We start from the raw sequence: 19,476 nt of genomic DNA, 5'->3' as shown, positions 1-19,476 counted from the left end.
ATAAAATATTAACAATTTCAATTTAAACTAACAAAATAAAAAAAATATATTAACAATTTCAATTTAAACTAAATAAATAAAAATAAATGTGTTCCATCGAGGTTTGAACCTTGGACCCAGCTAATTTTTTGCCTGTGTTCAGATAAGCTTCGAACATAGCCGGACGCAACAGCAGAGTGGCGCAGTGGAAGCGTGCTGGGCCCATAACCCAGAGGTCCGAGGATCGAAACCTTGCTCTGCTATGTCGTTTAACGGTTTCTTAATGAGAAGATATCTTTTTTTAAATTAGATTTTATATATAATATTTCTTGAGTTTATGCCAAAAGAACATAATTTCCCCCATGGTGCATTTAAAATTATAGTTTTGTTAATTTACCAAATGTAATGCACTTTTTAACTTTTATCAATTAGAATAATTTTAACGAGCACATTTGTGATGAAAAACGATTTCTGTGAATAATAAGTAAAAAAGAAAAAGAAAGAGTTGAGCATTGTGGACAGTAAACAACATAGATAAATCTACATATTTAATCTACGCGCATAAAGCCAGTTTTTTTAAATTATTTTTTTTTGGGTTTTTCGAATTGCTCATTGAAGCGTGATACTAAAATTAGTCTTGCGTAGAGGAGTGATTAGGGTTTATCCACCTGTCTCGATGATTATAGTAATTGTTTGCGTAATTTGTTGACAATATCCCAAGTAAACAAAAGTTTTGAAAAGAAAGTCAAACAATCAAAGAAATCCCATCGTAATAAGAATTTTACCAACTTCCGCTAAAAGCTAACCAAGCCAAGACCTCCCCGCACAGTTAGCCGCGCCGTTTTACAAGATTCTATTTACAGCTACTGCCAAAATGTTTACACTTCAACAGACAGCAATATGTAAACCGACGCAATGCCCATGGCGGCGCCCCGAACAATTGAAAGTGGATTTCCGGCTTAAAAATTGCTCAAAAGGTAGCGAGCATGGCAGGGCAGAGCAAAAGCGAGCGAAGGCGTTCCAAAGCAGACAAATGCGAAAGCTCATAAAACCAACTCAAGGTGTCAAACAAAAAAAAAATAATAATAAGAAATGCTAACGGCCTGCATAATACGCAGCTTCAGCGAGGGTGAAACTCCGCACCTGAGGACTTGGGCGGAACTAGCCTTGCCTGTCATAGCGCAAATTTATGTAAAAATTTGTAGGAATTGCAATAAGTTCTGTGCCCGGCAGTCAAATTCACGGGAACAAATAAATTTGCCCATGCTGGGCGAATTTTTATGCGCATTTTAAGTCTTGCCTGATGCATAAATGCTTTCAGGTTACTCAATCTTTAAAACAAATTCCCCGGGGTTTTCAAAAGATACAGGAAGGGAGCTGTCTTTGGGGTAGGGAGAAAGAGAGAGACAGAGAGCGAGAGGGAGAGTGACAGAGATAACTGCAGTTTTCAATTAACTTAAATACGAGCATATTTTAAATGCAAAATAGCATTAAAAACTTTACGAAAAACTGATTACAGTTTGCCCACAAGTATTTACCAAGCACTCCATGAGTCTGATTGTGAATCTGTTGGCAGTGCAGTGCCAAGCCAATAATATACAAAACGTCTTAAGCAATGTACAAAGTGGAGTGCAAGTCTAGGCTACGAGCCCGCCCGACCTTAGACTCCGTCTCCACGAGCAAAGACTATCAAAATTAGCTCGTAGCTGGCAACGCCTCACAGTGCAAATATTGAGCACAGCCAAGGAAAGCGGAAGGGGCCCCATTCCCTGACCTGGTCTGGGCTGAGCTTTTGGGGGAAACACCAACTGACAAGACAACATTTCATTTCATCAAAATTTCGACTCGCTTATTCCGTAGCTGGAATTTTTCTCACTGCCAACTGTTATTTTTGGCAATTTGTTTGTTTGCCAATTGTCTGCCGGTTATGCTTATCCTTTTTTGTTGGCCAGCCTGATGTAATAAGATTTCATTTCTCTGACTTTCCGACTGTCTTTTTGTGCCAATTAACATAATATTTGTAAGTGGATTTTCATACTTGAGCGGAATCCGAATGAGAAAAAACTTTAATGTTGCTTCAGTGAAACTTTGCAAAGCCATTGAACTCTTTGCCGACTCTTGAATCAAAATTCGTGGTCTATCCCTAGCTGCCGCGATAAGATATAAGATATATGCATATATATCTTATATATATCTGTATGTATATGTGTAAGAGAGGTTCATATTATTTGTAGCTGTAAGTGTCGATGTACAGCGAGCGAGTTTGACCATAAAATGAGCTAACACCCTTTCGACTTTCTCATTGCTTTTCCCGCCCCAAGCCATTTGCACTGGTTAGCACTTCATTTATGTGACAGAAATTATTATGCTAACATCACATGCCGTGCGAATGCGATTGCGATTTCAACTGCAGATACAGTCAGCGACACGTTAAGAGAAGCTCGAAAAACTTGAACAAAATGCAAATGAAAAAGACCCGGGCAGTGATAAGCTACAGATCCAAGTCACTGCCACTGTCATTGCCGAAGCCAGAGCTACTTCGGTCCTCGAGGTTACGCTCTTCTGCATCAGATTCGCATTAAAATGGAAGAAGTGTAGCCGAAAACTAAACACTCATAACGGTTATTGGCTAGCTGCGTTTTGCCAATCATTTGAAAATTATGATCCAATCATAACACTTGCTATTGCCAGTTCAATAAACCCATCATAACTGGGCGTGGCTCTCGACAAATCAGCTAGTGGCAAGCGTAATTGTAAATGTCACTGCATTGAGCCATAGGCGCTGCCCTGCCAGTCACGTGCCTTGTAGAGAATCTATGCAGATGGAATATGTCGGGTCCACCCAATTTGTATGTATAACCCACATTTTGCTGCGTACTCAATTTATGCTTGTCCCCCACTTATTTGCTTACAAATCAATTTCGATCTGGGTACCTCTGATCCGGTTCTCTTATGTATTCCCCATTTAGTTTTGCTTTTGCTTAAGCTCACATTATTTATATTTGGGAATTCCAATTGGGGATTTTATTTAATCGTCATTTATAGACGGATCAGGCACAGATGCCCTGCTCGCAAGCTAAGCCGAGCATACTGGTTTCGCTCAACATCGTTTCAAGTGCCAACAAATTGGTAGGAATCAGATGGACATGGCATTTTTGCAATGATGGTATGAAAACTTTCTGTACATATCGACGTATATTTAATATTATATTTAAAGCATCGCATAGCTAAATCCTTTTCGATCTGTACATAGTTATATATAATGAAAATAGAGCATTACGCAGTCGACTACGGGCAAGGTCGCTCTTGCTCGTATGTGAGATGAATTTAATAGTCATACAGAATCGAGCTGCTCTACTTTTAATGTTGATTTGACAATCTATTTATAAGACTATTTATGTCTCAATAAATAGATCAGGAAGATCTGCAACAGCAATTCTTATATAATATATAGTTTGGTCGTATCTTCGCTTTCGAGCTGAGAATGTGCGATTCACAGATACCCTGTTCATTTTTCTTCTCTGAGTAGAATCAAGAAATAATTGGTACTATAAGTAAATCTTTATAGAAAATGGACCTAACTTAATATTATAGTAATCAACAAATGTACATATATTCCCCAGTGCTCAGCTTTATGTACATATATATATAGAAGAGCTCCACAAATTTTTCTTTATTGTGTTACACATTTCGTGATCAAAGTATGCCAGCTACTGAAATAAAAATTGAAATGAAAAAATGTGAAGTGAACTTCAGAGACAACTTCGAGACAAATACCAAAAACTCCAACCAAAGTAGAAATGAGTATTAGGGTTGATCAGAGGCAAACGCCGCCCATCCATTATTCAAGTTAAGACCTCGACAATTGTACTGCTCGCATTCGCAACTAAAATGAACTTTGGTATATAAAAGAAATAATATATATATATATATATATATATATATATATATATATATATATATATATATATATATATATATATATATATATGTGTGTGTTTGTATGGGAATTCGTAATTTTCTAAGTTATTGCACTCTTCGAAGCCTTTGCAACAATTTATGGCCGTCCTTATGCGGTCACCCGTGAGCTTAGATAGATTTATATATTTCTCCGCTCTGCCGGCTGCTGACTCACAAGTTTTAACGTGACATTACTGCTGTCAACGACTTTTGGCTTAAAACGATGTGCAGCGCATCCTTAATTACAGCGCACTATAGAGCCTAGCCGAGGCGACCCTTCCGTCGCCCTCGCCTTGTCACCAGGCGGTGCACTCAGCGGTCTCTTGTTGCTTCTGTTCAGAAGCGGATTCAGCAAGAGCAAAAAACAAATTTGCAAAGAAAGAGAGAAATGCCGTCAGCAATTCGCAAGTTTTTATTATGTTTTGCATCGAGTCGGCAAACTTTACGAGAATTTCTTTATATCTAGCGCGTAGGCTCCATTACGTGGCCTGCCTAACAACCATGTAATGCTGCATGAATAATGAGAAGCTCTCGAGATCAGATACTGGCTAACTGCATTAGTTAATAAGAAATCTTGTCGGCTCTATCTATAGAGAAAACAAGATGCCGCTAACCTTATAATTTATATGCTCCTAACGATATCAGTCCAATCAACACACGAGTACTTCGAGTCGCCTGCTTCAGCCCCATCCCCATACCCATACCCCATTTCCAGCTCCAGCTTCAGCACACATGCTGCTACAATCGCTCTAAATCATTGTCGTCTGTTTCTCATCGGGCACATCATCACTGCCGTCTTGGCCCGCCTGCGCGCCCGCCTTCGTCTTCGTCTTCCTTATTGTCTGCCGTCGACGGTGGCTATTATCAGCGTCATCAATTCGCTGCCTGCAGACAGCTTGTCACCGTCGGGTAAACATGCGAATTTCGCAGTCGAGCAGGCAAACACGTGACAACGGAGGTGACTCTGTTCCCGCAGCATTCAGCACTCAGCATTCGGCTGATGAACTGGCTGGTGAGGACAACGCGTCCGACTACCCAATGACGATGACGCCTCAGAGCCGACAATGACGTCAATTGTGCGACAAAAGCCATTTTGCATACTAAACTCTGGCAAACAGCGCACTCAGCAACAGACAGAGACAGCAATAGCGATAGCTATAGCGACTCAAGCTCGGGCTCAGGCAGAACTGAAAGATATCGTACACATATTGCATGACTATAATTTAAATTGAAGTACGAAGTGTTGACAAATTTATAGCATTCAAGACACCTTTATTGAGCGTTTAGCACATAAGAGCGCACCCACACATACAGTTTTCTCTCCCTCTATCTCTCTCTTGCACTCTCTCTCCCTTCTGCTCAACTCGATTTACGTCTTTATTAACCCATACTAAAAAGTTTAAGATTGTTGAAACCCTTCGACTTGTCGATGCGTCCGTAGAACGAGCCCTTGAATATCATCTGATTCTTAGGTTTGGATAGACGTAAGCTAAATTTGAAGTTCGCCTCTGGCAGAAAGCTGGGCAGCAGCTCCTCGTCTACAACATAGTCCTGCAGCGTGTAGGTGCCCCTCTGTATGGGGCATTCCTTGAAAAGTTTTCCATATCGCTGCATGTCTTGGTATATGGACCGTGACAGGGGATCCACGTTGCGGTCTTTCAACATCTTGCAGAGGTCCACAGTCCTGCTGATGAGGCTGGTATAGTTGCCCGGCTCCGTTTCCAAGAATACACTGCCCGTTACATCCACATCGTTGATTGTCTCCAGGGTGTTGACGACGACGGTAAGCGCACTTTTGCTACTGTTTTGTAATTCTATTTTCACATCCACCAGCTTCGCATTGACTTCGTAGTCGAAGCGCACAAAAACAATCTTGAAGGATCGCTGGAAATTGTAGAGTGCAAAAGAAAGACAATTTATTAAAATAGCAGATCGGATGATCTTTACATCATAGAAGCAGCCCTATATGTTCCAGCACCCAGCCCCACGCTTACCCAGCCATGAGCTACAGGATGGCTTAGCATTAGCGTAAGTGCCAATGCAAGAAATCGTAGACTTAACTCTGCTCCCATCTTAGTTAAATTATAAACTGGCAATTTTATTCAATTAACCATTAGTCATATTATAGGAGTATTAGGCGTCAGGCATCACTGGAGACCAAATGAGTTTGGCCATTACGGAATCAGATGAAAATCCTCATTGTCACGGCAAACAGCGTCAACTAATTGTTTTTGAATATGCTTTTATTCACAATCACTCAGGCGTTTAGTCTCAAGCCCTATTATCGACAACATCGATTCATAATTACCTTTGCTAATGATTACCTGGCACTATAAATATCTGGAGCATCACAGAGGTTGGCAGGCATAGTAAAAAACCATGTGGATGAATAGTGTGCTTGTAGTGCAAGTCCTTATGGCGCTCTGCTCTGGCAGCTTGGCCGAGGTAAGTGCTCTCGAATCGCCTCCAGACTATTCCTTACCAGCTCCCGTTGCATTGGCCAGAAAATGATGCGGCCCAAGTTCAAGGAGATCAAGGTGTGGAGCGAGGAGAAAATGGTCAGCCACAAGATCCTCTACGACAACTCGGATCCACACCTGAACTTCTCCATGGAGGTGCACCAACCGCTGCACGACGTGGACATTCACTTCGAGGTGCGCATAACTAACAAAGTGGACCCATACTACACAACCACCTTGAACACCACCCTGAATGTCTGCCGCATCCTGAACTATGCCAACCAGTCGCCAGTGGGTCGCTTCGTGCACGGCTTCATGCGCGAATACGGAAATATCATTGACACCTGTCCGATACCGAAGGTGAGTGCTCCCACGCTTTGCGCTCTGGCCCTCGTGCAATCTACAATCGCGTCTTCTAGGGAAGATACAAATTTCGTCACTTACGCTTTAATCGCAAATTACAGGGCTCGTACTACATCAATAAGTTCTGGTGGCCAGAAGACCCAACCTCGTCCATTCTGCCCGAACTGGAGGTTGACATCCACTTTGAGGCCCACCTCCTGGATGCCAGCAAGAAGCGATCGCTCCTCATGAACGACCACATTTCCGGCGAGTTTGTTGTCCAGGATGTCAACAATCTGAAACCTGGCATATTCGCCATGTTGCCCAAGACGACCTAGGCCACTTCACCACTGCTGAAGTCTATTCAGTGACCGTACCTATCCAGCACTTTCGATGTTTCAATGGTATTCTTCAACTTATCTATCCGTTTTCTTCTTCTTTCTAAATGTAGTAACGAGCAATACATTTGCCGATTAGCGCAAACAAAATCATTCAGATATTTTTATTAGAATTAGAGGCTTGCTTGTCCGCATAGAGAACTAATTGTGGACGCAATTGAATTCCATTTTAGATCTGCGATAATTACATTTTCAAGGCAGCCCTGTTTTTCGAATACGTGAACGCAATCGCTTTCGAATTAGCTGGCTTTGCCACTCGCCGAATATCTATCATGTCATCTGTCATAAAATTGTTCATATTTTTTTGCACGCAAATTTAGCATATTTTTTGCAAATTTCACAAATTGAATTAAAATGCCCCGTCGAATGGGCCATCACGGTATAGACAGCGACACAACATAATTAATATTTAATATATTTGCAATGAAATGTTTCGACTAGCGTCGTGCCCATTGTATTCCCTCTGACAGTTCGCGAATTTTAAAAGCGCGCCTGACTGCGAAGTGCCAGCCGCTTTGATTTCGTGAGCATTTTTTATGATTTATGTGACTGTCAATTGCATTGAGCTCTTGCTCACTATTGCCGGTACTTAAACACATCGCAGTAGCCATAATAATATGTATTTGCTATTGCGCAGCACCTCGAAGTAAATGGGTATTACTAGTTTATAGCTCCATTACTTCTCTAGGCACCTTTTAGTCAAAGTTATTGGCTGCGAGAGCGGCAAATATCTAAGAGTTTCACTAATGAAGACAATCTTAGTACAGAGTTTAAAGAAGTAAAAAGGAGTACGCAAGTAACAGAACTGCCGAAATGTGTGTGTTATGCTTTATTATGTGCATAAGTGCACTAACAACGAATGAGAATAACAAAAGGCAAAAGATTAAATTAAGAGAAACTTATTAACTATTAAGAGCAATTATTAGCAGCTGCGCCGAACATCTTGTTTCAAAAACGTACGCGATCTGGTTTCCAATATTATTAAGAACAATGATTTTTAAAAGTAAAACATGTAAGAAGGCTCTAGTCGAGTCTGCTCGACTAGGATATACCCTGAACCCTTCAAGCTGATATTCTTATCATTAAGAACTTTTTTTATGCATTTGGAGACTCTAGCTTTAAAGATGTGGGAGATATTATATTTAACCAGAGAGCTCTCTGGTTAGTGATATTATTTTATAATTGATCTTCGATAAGGTTTTCTATCGATAAAATATCGGAATGAGTTATCGTTTTTTAGTGATTGATTCGATATGCGTGCGCTATATACGGACATTTCAAAAAAATTTTAAGTGTCTAGCTCTTATATCTTTTGAGATCGATGCGTTCATACATACGGACAGACGGACTGACAGGTCCAAATCGACTCAGCTCGTCGCCCTGATCAAGAATATATGTATATACTTTGTGGGGTCTGCCACGCCTCCTTCTGCCTGTTACATACTTCCATATCATCGAGGGTGCTCGACTATAAGATCACCTGAACCCTACAAGCAACTGATATTTCAATAATAATTAGCACTCACACACGCACACACACACACAAACACGCACACACACACACACACACACACACACACACGCATACAAACAAATGCACGCACACACACACACGCATATACAAGCGATTGCGCTTGGGTCGCGCTGCAGTGTGGCAATATTATGAGAACTTAATTGTTCAATAATTTAATTTCTAGACGTGCGATCGTAATGAAACTTTCAGAACGTAATCATAATGTTTAAATGGATGTGTATACCGAAGCACAAGTCTCTAGTATTTGATATACGACTTTTACAGAGATGAGTGTGAGCGGGTGGATTTAGGGTTGGGGGAAATTTTAACAAAAACCGAAAATGTATAAAATGCATATTAATATACATTTAGACTCTAACTTGAAAGATGTAGGAGATATAATTTTTTAAGTGATCTTTGATAAGGTTTTTATCGATAAAAAGTATCGGAATGTGCTATCGTTTTTTAGTAATAAACTCGATATGCGTGCGCTATATTCGGACATTTAAAAAAAAAGTTGAAGTCTCTACTGTTTTTCCCATTTTTGGATATTCAGATGGTTTTCAACGCTTTATTTGACTGTGTGAGAGTGTTCCCATAATAAATTTCTTTCTGCTAAAAATTTAAGTTTATGTTGATGGAGCAATTCTGAATTTCGCTCCATTGTCAATAACTGATTGATTATGTGTTGTTATTGAAATTGTAGCAAAATTAAGCTCTACGATTTACAAGAGGTTTCGAAACGAAGTTACGGTTTATAAAAAGTTTTTTCAAGAGACTAGCAGTTTCTTATGTAATTTTGAGGATTTCGATTTAGCGGGTACGAATTATCGAGACTCGACTGTACCACTAATCATGATGTTGTTCTCTATGTAATGCTTACAAATAATTACTTTATAATAATTATATTTAACGTTTTCTGTTTTATTGGTTAAAAAAGTCACTGATCATACTTATACTAGATAATCTATGTGCTTGGTGTACAATATATGAGTATTATATAAATATATACATATATATTATATTATAATTAACAAATTCATAGAGTTTTGATTGGTGAAAAAAATGGACAATGATCAGTTCGCATATCTGTCGGTATATCTGCCTCTCTGTCTGTCTCCGTGTCTGTCTCTCTGTCTGTCTGTTGGTCTACTTATCTATCTGTATGTGTAACAATAGCAAAGGACGAAGAAGAGCAACAGAAGCTCATTTAAGTTTTCTATATGTATGCAAAAGTATTCATTGAGTATTTATATCCCAATGATTCCCATTCGTTACTTTAAGTTCGAATACAGCTACTTATACCGCTCGTCGGGCTCAACATTTGAAAGCGACTTGGGGTCTGAGTGAATTTCGCCCTATATAAAGCTTCAGCATTTCTTCGGTCGCCCAGGCCTGAAGAGGGTCAGTCGTGTAAAGTGAAGTAAAATGTGTGATCTTTTAGCTTAGCATCAGAGTACTTAGGGGAAATATTTAGAGGAAATACTTAGATTGGGGGTGGTCTGCATCCAACTGATGCTCTTTAACGATTTGTTCTCCATAAATTTTTAATGAAATCTGAATGTATTGAAATCCAAAAAAGTTATTTTTATATAACCTGTAATGCGAATATCGCAATATAGCACGCATCGGTAGCTTTTAGAATCAATTTAGCTGCTCTCTAATGCATTTGCAAAAACACATTGAAACTGCTGAAATAGTTCAAAGTATACGTTGGCAACGTTCGCAATGTTTTCAAACACTCTTGGACTGTTTATCTTCTTGGGAATAATAAACAGTATTTTGGTAAATATTAATATCAACTTTTTTCCTTTACGAAAATTTTCTTAAGTATATTAACAGGCATCCAAAGCGACTTTCAAAAATGAAAACTGTACGTTCAAACGCGATGTGTTTTCAAGTTTTAATGTGCATATTTTAAATAAAAATAAAATCGACGTGGATATGATTATTGTAAGGACGCTAACTGTAGGCCTTAAGGCGCATATGAGCTTTGAAGCTCGTATGTCCCCAACTAAAGCTTATCAGAGTGTATTAGATCACGATATGGACTACTGCTCTCTACTTAAAGACTCCCAGAACGGAATATATGGCCGGATTGTCGTCACCATGACCAAATTGGGAAACTTCTCCAGGAGCTGTCCCGTACGACCAGGATACTACTATATGCATGGATGGCAGTTAAACCAGGATTCGCTGCCATCATATTTGTACCTAAAAGAATACCGGGTTACTGGTAGCTTTTACTATGGAAAGCGCTCGAAAAGAATGGAAAATCAACTAGCGGAATGCTCGATGGAAATGACTCTGATTTAATCCAAAATCAAAAAACGGCTTTCTGTTCGATAACAGGCCTCCACATTTAATAAAGGAGCAAGCTTTTTAGTAACTATACTATGGTTACTCTATTTAATAAAAGTTTAAGGTGTACACTTTTATGAGATACTATACCTAAGATTGGTTGATTTCAACCACGTGAATGAGTATAGAAGCCTCAGATGTGGTATCTCCAAATATGACCGAATACCATTTTAATGGCATCTGCCTGGAAATGATATACCGTTCTACCCTATATATATTCAACATTAGAATTCACGGCTTGATGGTTTAGTGAAATAGTATATAACGAACTAGTCACGATTGCCAGCAGATTCGGTATGGTCCGATGTCAGTCCGAGAAAACGTAGCAACAGTCTGTTATACAACTAAAACATGTAAGAAAACTCTAGTCGAGACTGCTAAACTACGAGATCCCCTGACCCCCCAATCTGATATTCTAATCATTCTGTACTTCTTTTATGTACATATACATACAAACACATGCAAAGACTACGAGATCCCCTGACCCCCCAATCTGATATTCTAATCATTCTGTACTTCTTTTATGTACATATACGCACGCATAAGCCCGCGCTCTGCTAACTGCGAAGTAAGCAGCCTGGGGCTGCGCTGCAGTGTTGGCAATATGAGAATTTATTTGTTGAATAATTTAATTTCTAGACGTACGATCCCTATGAAACTTTCAGAATGTTATCATAATGTTCAAATGTATGTATATATATATATATATATATATATATGTATATATATATATGTATACAAGAGTATGCATGCCGAATTTCAGCTCTCTAGCTTTTGTATCTTCTGAGATCGACTCATGCAGACTCATACAGACTGACGGACGGACGGACGGGCTATATCGACTCAGCTCGTCGCCGTGATCAAAAATATATATACTTTATGGGGTCTGCGATGATTCCTTCTGCCCGTTACATACTTTTACACAAAACAATTAAACCCTGAATTCCCATTTTCCAATGTACGCTTTTAGGATAAACTTTTACAGCCATTTGAACAATGAGCTTGTTAATGGATTCACTAAAAGCCTAATTGATTTTGAAATTAACCGGTTCAGTGCGTTATTGAGACATTAACAAATGTTACATTAGAAAATCTGATATTGTTAATAGATAATAACAGAGGCTGACCAAATTGTCACAAGTATAATGAACCTAATTACTATATAAGGCTTATAAAATAATAAAAATGATTCCTTTCATGTAAAAATTAGCCTGTCGACTACAAACTTTTGAAAGTGCAACCCCTTATTCATTATAACAAGATTCTACTGTATCTATCTCACATTTCTTTCCCCCGACAATCATGAAGACCCTGCCCAAGTGGCCTAAGCAGCCATCTCGCTCTTTCTCAACGACGATCGGGATTACTTTCATGAACTCTCACTCTCCCCTTCTTTCTCTCACCATGTCCACCATGTCCTATGATAATACATTATAAGATGGATAAATCAGTAATAGTCGCGATGTTTTTTGGCAAACTTCTTCAAAACGGCTCTACCGATTCTCACGAAATTGTGTGTGCTAGTCCAGTAGGTCTGAAAATCAGCCAACATCTATTTTTGTGGCCCTAAGTTTAAAGGGTGGGCCACCATTGTTTATTTTTTCGATATCGATTTTACGATATCATTCAGTAATGCAATATACAAATAAGTATTGATTGCTATTGAAGATCTTTGCATTGTCATTGAGAATTGATCCAGTATGGTATAGATAATAGTACAAGTTTTCGGTCATGCTCTAATGCTAAACAATTATTCATGCACATTTTATTAATACGTGAACGTGATAAATAAATATACGTGTTTTTTTAGTATGACAGGAAAGGCAAAAGGCTTATCAGAAAAAAAAAAAGGTCTTCAACTTGATTTATTTATGTTTGATTACAGATTACAATGCCACGAAAGCGCAAGGGGGCTAACTTGAGTCGACGAACACAAAGATTAAATGAAGAAAGGCAACAAAGCAATGCAGATATCCGTGTGAGAATGGCGCAGTTACGTGCATCACAATTGCAAGAGGCACGAGATGAGCGCCAAAAAGTACTTCGAGCATTTAAATCGCATTCATTTCTTCGCCTAGCATTTCAGTGTGACCCTGATGTTGAATATGACGTTCATTCCAAAGTGGTCATTGGTACATTAGACAAGGAACGCGCGCACTGCCATGCCCTTAAATTTAAAAATGAGCCGATCGGGATGTGTTGGATATGGCAAAACATCGTTTGCCGGGTCAGCTAGTATATATGTATATACGATTTAGTATAATTTGCATTAATTGAATGTAATCGCACATAAGTAAATAATTAGCTTGATTTGAGCAGCGCGAATATTTTCATTTCTACTACAAAGTCCTCGTGCTTTGTCTTTAGTTTCCCGAAGAACATGTGGCAGTTCACACGATAGTCGCCTGCATATAAATACTGAGGCACCATGTGGGCATCCATTCTCCAGTTTCGCAGAAAGTAATGGCCCTCGGTCACGGGACAGTTGTACATGAAGTTTCCATGCTCCAACATGCTCTGGAACCAGGTCTTGAAAATATTATTATGTATGGCTGACACAACGCCGCAAACGTCTACTATATGGGCGAAGACGCTTTGGTAGTGCTTCGATTTGCCTAGGCTGATGGAGAAGTCAATGTGCATTTTAAATCCACGCGTTAAAGGCTTTCTGATCATCATGTCCAGATTGAGCGTGTTATTGATGATGCTCATATTAAAGGTGTCAAAATACTTATGGCTGTACTTGGACTCTCCTGCTTGAATGATTACGCTAGACTTAATAACAAGTAAGTAATTTGATGTTGCTATTTTTCAGTAGGAACTCACAGCTTTAACGACTGACAGTCGGTCGAAAATCATCAAGAGAATTGAAATGCCGTTAATATGAAATACGTACATTTTTATATAAGCCACGACATTGAAATGAGTTTCGGACTATGAGCAAGCCGGCCTAAATGATTCTTTTTATACCCTGAACCCATTGAAAATGGGAAATCAGGGTATAATAGTTTTGTTTTATACTAAATTATTTTTATACCCTGAACCCATTGAAAATGGGAAATCAGGGTGTAATGGTTTTTATGAAAAGTATGTAACAGGCAGAAGGAATCATCGCACACCCCAAAAAGTATATATATTCTTGATCAGCACGATGAGCAGAGCCGATATGGCCTAGATCTCAGAGGTTATAAGAGCTAGAGAGCTGAAATTTGGCATGCATACTCGTGTATACCATACGCGGTACAATTTAATCATATTTTTTCGATAACTAATCTGATAACTTTTTTGTCGGGAATAATCGAAAAATTTATTTTGTTTTTTCAACCTCATTTAAATATATTTAGACCTGGAGACTTCAGATTTACTGTGTATATACATATAATGAATACAAACATTTTTAAATTTACAGACTTTGGCAACCACGCCGCCTTCGCCAGAAGTTCATGAAAAACGTATTTTAAGTACTAGAGCCTTATCCTTTAGAATGTACACATTAAGATAGTACGTCTAGAAATTAAATTATAATATTGCCCACACTGCAGCGCAGCCCAAGTACAGTCCCTGCTTACTGCGCAGTTATGTGTGAGTTTCCATATGTATGTATGCATTAAAGAAGTGCAGTATGATTAGAATATCAGCTTGAAGGGCTTAGGGTATCTCCTAGTCGAGCAGTCTCGATTAGAGCATTCTTACTTGATGTAGTTGGACGCCATATGCCGAGGTAATTATGGATGTATTATGAGCTTCAATCATATTTGTTTCTAATGAGATTTATATTTATTCAACATGATTAATATTATAATTATAATTATTAATAATTATACTGAATTTTCTACAGTATTAGAGCAAAACTTGGCTACTAAATTGCTGATGGGGTGTGAATGAGTGTTCCGCTGTCGGTAACGCCCGACTGCAACGTTCTTACTTGTTTTAATATATGTCCACAATATTTGGGTCACAGCAATTGATTGAAAATTCGATGAAAATTATTGAAAAACAAGTAAGAACGTTGCGATCGCTACCGACTGCGGAATACTCATTCACAGTCCGTATACATTATGCTATGTTTACAAAGGGGCATATATTCTTATTTCAAATTTAATTTGGCTTTAAAAAAATTTAGTACAAAACAATTACGCTTTTTGATTGTAGCTTTTGATAATTTTTATCGAGTAATCGATAATTATTATTGATCGTGCACTTTTTGAGTGAAAATGTGTGGTAATTTTCGTTAATAGCTTTTGGTCACACCTATTGCAGATTCTTAAGCGTTTGCTTACATTACAAAAGCGCGCTTTTTAGCATTCTAAGAATTGCGATTGATTTCTGGATTTTCTAGCTGTTATTGTAGTTTTGTCAGATGACGCTCTGTTATTAGCTTATTGTATTTTAGCTACGAGATTGTCGAGCAAAACGATAGCGTGGGTGATAGAGGCGTCGCAAGTTATGTTACAGTGGCGGAGGTTCAAAGCCCCTTAATGTTGTGTGCTTTTTCATACATATTTCGTTTTTTATAAAATAGATTTTATTTTATTCATTTTTGAAAAAAGCATCAAGCATTCCAGCCTTTCTTATGCACGCGCTCATTTGTATGTGTGTATGTATGTACACATAAATGCATACTCTAGCGTTGAAATGAGACTGATTTGTTTTTGCTTTGTTCTTGAATTTACCATACGCTACTCTCATAACAAGAATCCTATTTTTGGATTTCATTTTAAATACAGTGACTGATAGTAGGTGGTGGCGCTGTCGGCAAAGGCGCCGGTTTAAATTTGTTTTGTTATTTTTGACAAACATGGCTTGGGTGCGAGTTCAAATCCCGCGGACAACTTATTTTTGTAAATTGCAAATTTTGTTATTTTAGCTTCTTTTATATTTTTTAATAAATATTTAAATTTTATTTTTAAATTTTATAAAAATCTTTTCTTCCGTGTTATCAGTGCCTATTAAGCCTATTTGTATATACATGTACATACATAGATAGCTCAAGCATATAAATGTCGCAATTTAATACTACAAATGCCTATTGCCACGCCCCTAGTGGCCGTAGATACCTCATTTTGGCCAGTTCTTAGAAAGAGCTAACGGTAACGTAAATGCGAAATTTGAATACTTACGTTCAAAAAATGTAAAAATTACAGGGTATCTCTGGATATGCCACGCCCCCAAAGAGGCGTGACAATTATTTTTGAGGCATCGATAGAGGAGGTTACCAGTAACTCAACTATCCAAATTTGAAGCTTCTAGCTCTTAAACTGTTTGCCACGCCCCCTTTGGGCGGACATATATCCACTATAGCTTGTTCGACTTGGGAGGTCAACTCGCGTATATATACCAAATTTCAGGTCTGTAGCATCAATAGTGCCTAAAATATTGCCAAATTTGAAAAATCACTATATTCCGATTTGCCACGCCCCTAGTAGGCGTAGACATACAATTTTTTCATCAGTCATTATAGAATTATATATATCTATATTATATATATATATACGCGGATCTACATACCAAATTTCAACTTTCTAGCTCTTCAACTAACATGATTTCTGGTATATCGGAAAATGCATTTTCCGATTTGCCACGCCCCTAGTGGGCGGATCGGGAAAATTTTAACACTTTATAAATCGGAGTTATACACGAGTATGTGTTCCAAATTTCAAGTCTCTAGCTTCAATAGCGGCGAAATGAACTGCGTTCATACGGACAGACGAACAAACGGACGGACGGACAGACGGATAGACGGACGGACATCAAGACGGACATTGCACAAAACCAATATACTAATTCACTTCGTGAATGAGTATAACAAGTCACAAAGTTCTAGTCGAGACTGCTCGACCACGAGATCCCCTTAACCCTCCATAATATTAATATGAATAAAAAATGACTAATAACATGTTATATCCTGAAGCCATTGAAAATAGGAAATCAAGGTATAATGTTTTTGTAAAAAACTATGTAACATGTATGTATATTCTAAATCAGGGCGACAAGCTGAGTCCATTTGGCCCTGTCCGTCTGTCCGGAAGTCCGTCCGTCCGTCCGTCCGTATGTATGAACGCGTCGATCTCAGAAGATATAAGAGCAAGAGACTTGAAATATCAAGTGTTTCTTTAAAAATCTATGTTTGGTTATTTTGTTATTGATTAAAAATATAATAGAACACCAGTAATAAGTTTATATCTGCTACAGCTTCAAAGCTATATTTTAAATGGATATTTATATGTACGTGATAAAATTTCGAATTTTCTTAAAAATTTACCCCCGCCCCTCACCACTATACTTGTAAACGTCGTATTTCAAATACTACAGACTTGTGCTTTGGCATGCACATCCATGTTATAATTATAAACTGAAAAAGACGTGAAGAAATCCACCCACAAGAATTTATTAACAGTAAGCATGCGTGCGTGTGCCTGTGTGTGTGCATGTGCGAATAATTATTGAAATATTAGTTACTTCCAGGGTTCGGAGGATATCGTAGTCGAGCAGGATCGACTAGAGCTTTCTTATTTGTTTACTTTTATTTTTATGCTGTACGAAAATTATAACAATCAGAAGATTAATGATTCATTCTGTAAGGTTTTTGTTTTAAATAAATGATAATTGTTGTAGAAATTTCTTGTTTTTATCAATAATTATTATAAATATCTTATTTTTTATCAACTGATCGGTTTAGGTTAGCTGTGCCTCAACTGTGCACTCTATCAAAGTTTTGCTTATTTTTTTCCAGTGCTTTCCATAGTAGAAAGTTCCGGAAACCCGATAGTCCCCCATTAAAAAAAACGTGGGCACTTGATTTTCATACAGTTTCCAGTCACGCATATAGTAGTAGCCCGACTTTATGGGGCAAGTCGTGGAAAAGTTTCCAAACCTGAGAGTACTGATGAACAGCCGGCGATAAATCGTATCCTGGGATCCTTTGAGAATTGCACAGTAATCGATATCGTGCTCAAATAGACGCTGATACGATTGGCTTCTAGGCTTACGAAATTCAAATTTCAGGTGACCCCTTACGCCTTCAGTCACTACGCTTTTGAGCCTTATATCGATGCTAAGCTTACCATCAACAATTCGTAGGGATGAGTTTAAAAATACATCGCTGTTGAATGTGCAGCTTCCTTTCCTCAAAAACGGTTTGGATGCCTGCTAATAGATTTGTTATTTGCTTTTCTGTTGAGGGGAAATAGGTTATTCGATATGCACCAAAATATTGTTTATTAATCCCAAAAGTGCTATTGCTAAAAGCAGAACAAAAGTGCTTGACAACATTTCGAATAGTATTTCCTCAATAAACTGTTTCAACGATTTATATATTGATTCTGGCATTGGGCTACCAATTACCTAATGCAAAAACAAGTTATAAATACCCTGTTTAAACCTATTAAACTAGGTTATGAAGCGAAGCAATGATTTTACCAGCTTGGCAAACAAGTATTAAAATAGGCGCACACCATTCCACCATTTCACTTTGACTAATAACTGACACGTGACATGATTTTTATTTGATTCAGGGTTGTACAGACGATAAGCTTTGGCGGTTTCAGAGTAACCTACCAGTATATGCTGCTCGCCTTTTGCTGAAAACTTGTTTTTATGTTTTTTATTTAATACAATGGCTTCCATACCAAATACTCTTAGATGAGAAACGCTCGGTTTTTTCCCATACCAATCCTCATATGGAGTTTTTCCAATCAAAGCTGCAGTTTCAGCCCTATTGCGTAGATACGCAGCCGTCATTATCGCCACGCCCCATAAAGATTCACCAACTCCAGCATACACCATCATACTTCGCGCCATCTCCACCAGTGTTCTGTTGGCGCGTTCCGCCATACCATTTTGTTGTGGAGTGTGGGGAACACTTAGTTGTCTATTTATACAATGGCTCGATAAGAATTTTTCAAATGTACCGCTCAGGTACTCACGCCCGTTGACGCTTCTTATGGCCTTTATGCGTTTTCCTGTTTTATTTTCAGATAATCTTTTAAAGTCCTTGAATTTCTCAAAATATCACTTTTATTTTTTAGCTTGTACACCGACATATAACGCGATTTATCGTCAATAAATGTTGCAAAATAACGCGCTCCACCTTGCGATGTCGTACGCATAGGACCACAAATGTCTGTATGAACTAAAGCTAGTAATTTTTTCGAGCGATTTTCTGACACTTTGGGAAACTTCTTCACGTAAATTTTGCTTTTTGCACACGTTTCGCACACAAAGTTATTTGTATTACACACTCTAGCTGTAAGTCCATTAACTATGCCCTGTTTAATCATTTTGTTTAGGCTATCAAAGTTTAAATGACCGAACCGATCATGCCATTTCACCAATTAATTCATATTTGCATTCACATTAGCTGAAACTGCTTTTTTCATACTACTTTCAAATAAAAACAAGTAAGAACGTTGCAGTCGGGCGCTACCGACTGCGGAATACTCATTCACATCCCGCGGAAAACTCT

At 38.3% G+C, this 19,476-nt stretch overlaps 4 protein-coding genes and 1 non-coding gene across 5 annotated transcripts; 3 read left to right on the top strand and 2 right to left on the bottom strand.

The window, feature by feature from the left end:
• Window positions 1-170: 170 nt before the first annotated feature.
• Window positions 171-242, top strand: TRNAM-CAU (transfer RNA methionine (anticodon CAU)). Its single transcript has one exon. It is a non-coding gene; the product is annotated as a tRNA-Met (tRNA).
• A 4,956-nt stretch (window positions 243-5,198) lies between these two features.
• LOC108650329 (uncharacterized) lies at window positions 5,199-6,144 on the bottom strand. The gene is made up of 2 exons (XM_018099444.3): window positions 5,934-6,144; window positions 5,199-5,823 (listed from the first exon to the last, which is right to left on the bottom strand). Exons 1-2 carry the CDS (start codon window positions 6,009-6,011, stop codon window positions 5,320-5,322), a joined length of 582 nt encoding a protein of 193 aa, XP_017954933.3. The 5' UTR covers window positions 6,012-6,144; the 3' UTR covers window positions 5,199-5,319.
• Window positions 6,145-6,201: 57 nt separating this feature from the next.
• On the top strand, window positions 6,202-7,228 carry LOC108652545 (uncharacterized). The gene is made up of 3 exons (XM_018102754.3): window positions 6,202-6,384; window positions 6,444-6,758; window positions 6,863-7,228. Exons 1-3 carry the CDS (start codon window positions 6,319-6,321, stop codon window positions 7,076-7,078), a joined length of 597 nt encoding a protein of 198 aa, XP_017958243.1. The 5' UTR covers window positions 6,202-6,318; the 3' UTR covers window positions 7,079-7,228.
• A 2,488-nt stretch (window positions 7,229-9,716) lies between these two features.
• Window positions 9,717-10,967, top strand: LOC108658202 (uncharacterized). The gene is made up of 2 exons (XM_089259265.1): window positions 9,717-9,746; window positions 10,494-10,967. Exons 1-2 carry the CDS (start codon window positions 9,717-9,719, stop codon window positions 10,965-10,967), a joined length of 504 nt encoding a protein of 167 aa, XP_089115391.1.
• Window positions 10,968-12,871: 1,904 nt separating this feature from the next.
• Window positions 12,872-14,725, bottom strand: LOC108658073 (uncharacterized). Its single transcript, XM_089259264.1, has 2 exons — window positions 14,706-14,725; window positions 12,872-13,782 (listed from the first exon to the last, which is right to left on the bottom strand). Exons 1-2 carry the CDS (start codon window positions 14,723-14,725, stop codon window positions 13,314-13,316), a joined length of 489 nt encoding a protein of 162 aa, XP_089115390.1. The 3' UTR covers window positions 12,872-13,313.
• Between the last annotated feature and the right edge of the window lie 4,751 nt (window positions 14,726-19,476).

The sequence above is a fragment of the Drosophila navojoa genome, chromosome 4 (genome assembly GCF_054131105.1).
Source record: "Drosophila navojoa isolate 15081-1374.11 chromosome 4, UAZ_NAV_1.0, whole genome shotgun sequence".
In the NCBI taxonomy this organism is placed as follows: domain Eukaryota; kingdom Metazoa; phylum Arthropoda; class Insecta; order Diptera; family Drosophilidae; genus Drosophila; species Drosophila navojoa.
This window is presented reverse-complemented; position numbering and strand designations above follow the sequence as displayed.

Excerpts from the sequence above, each read along its gene's own strand:
- LOC108650329 (XM_018099444.3), bottom strand. The coding sequence starts at position 6,011 with ATGGGAGCAGAGTTAAGTCTACGATTTCTTGCATTGGCACTTACGCTA. Across the intron at positions 5,824-5,933 it reads ATCCTGTAGCTCATGGCTGG|CGATCCTTCAAGATTGTTTT; the intron begins GTAAGCGTGGGG and ends TACAATTTCCAG.
- LOC108658202 (XM_089259265.1), top strand. The coding sequence starts at position 9,717 with ATGGACAATGATCAGTTCGCATATCTGTCG. Across the intron at positions 9,747-10,493 it reads ATCAGTTCGCATATCTGTCG|GCATCCAAAGCGACTTTCAA; the intron begins GTATATCTGCCT and ends GTATATTAACAG.
- LOC108652545 (XM_018102754.3), top strand. The coding sequence starts at position 6,319 with ATGTGGATGAATAGTGTGCTTGTAGTGCAAGTCCTTATGGCGCTCTGC. Across the intron at positions 6,385-6,443 it reads GCTCTGGCAGCTTGGCCGAG|AAAATGATGCGGCCCAAGTT; the intron begins GTAAGTGCTCTC and ends TGCATTGGCCAG. Across the intron at positions 6,759-6,862 it reads ACACCTGTCCGATACCGAAG|GGCTCGTACTACATCAATAA; the intron begins GTGAGTGCTCCC and ends CGCAAATTACAG.
- LOC108658073 (XM_089259264.1), bottom strand. The coding sequence starts at position 14,725 with ATGGCGTCCAACTACATCAA. Across the intron at positions 13,783-14,705 it reads ATGGCGTCCAACTACATCAA|CGTAATCATTCAAGCAGGAG; the intron begins GTAAGAATGCTC and ends TATTAAGTCTAG.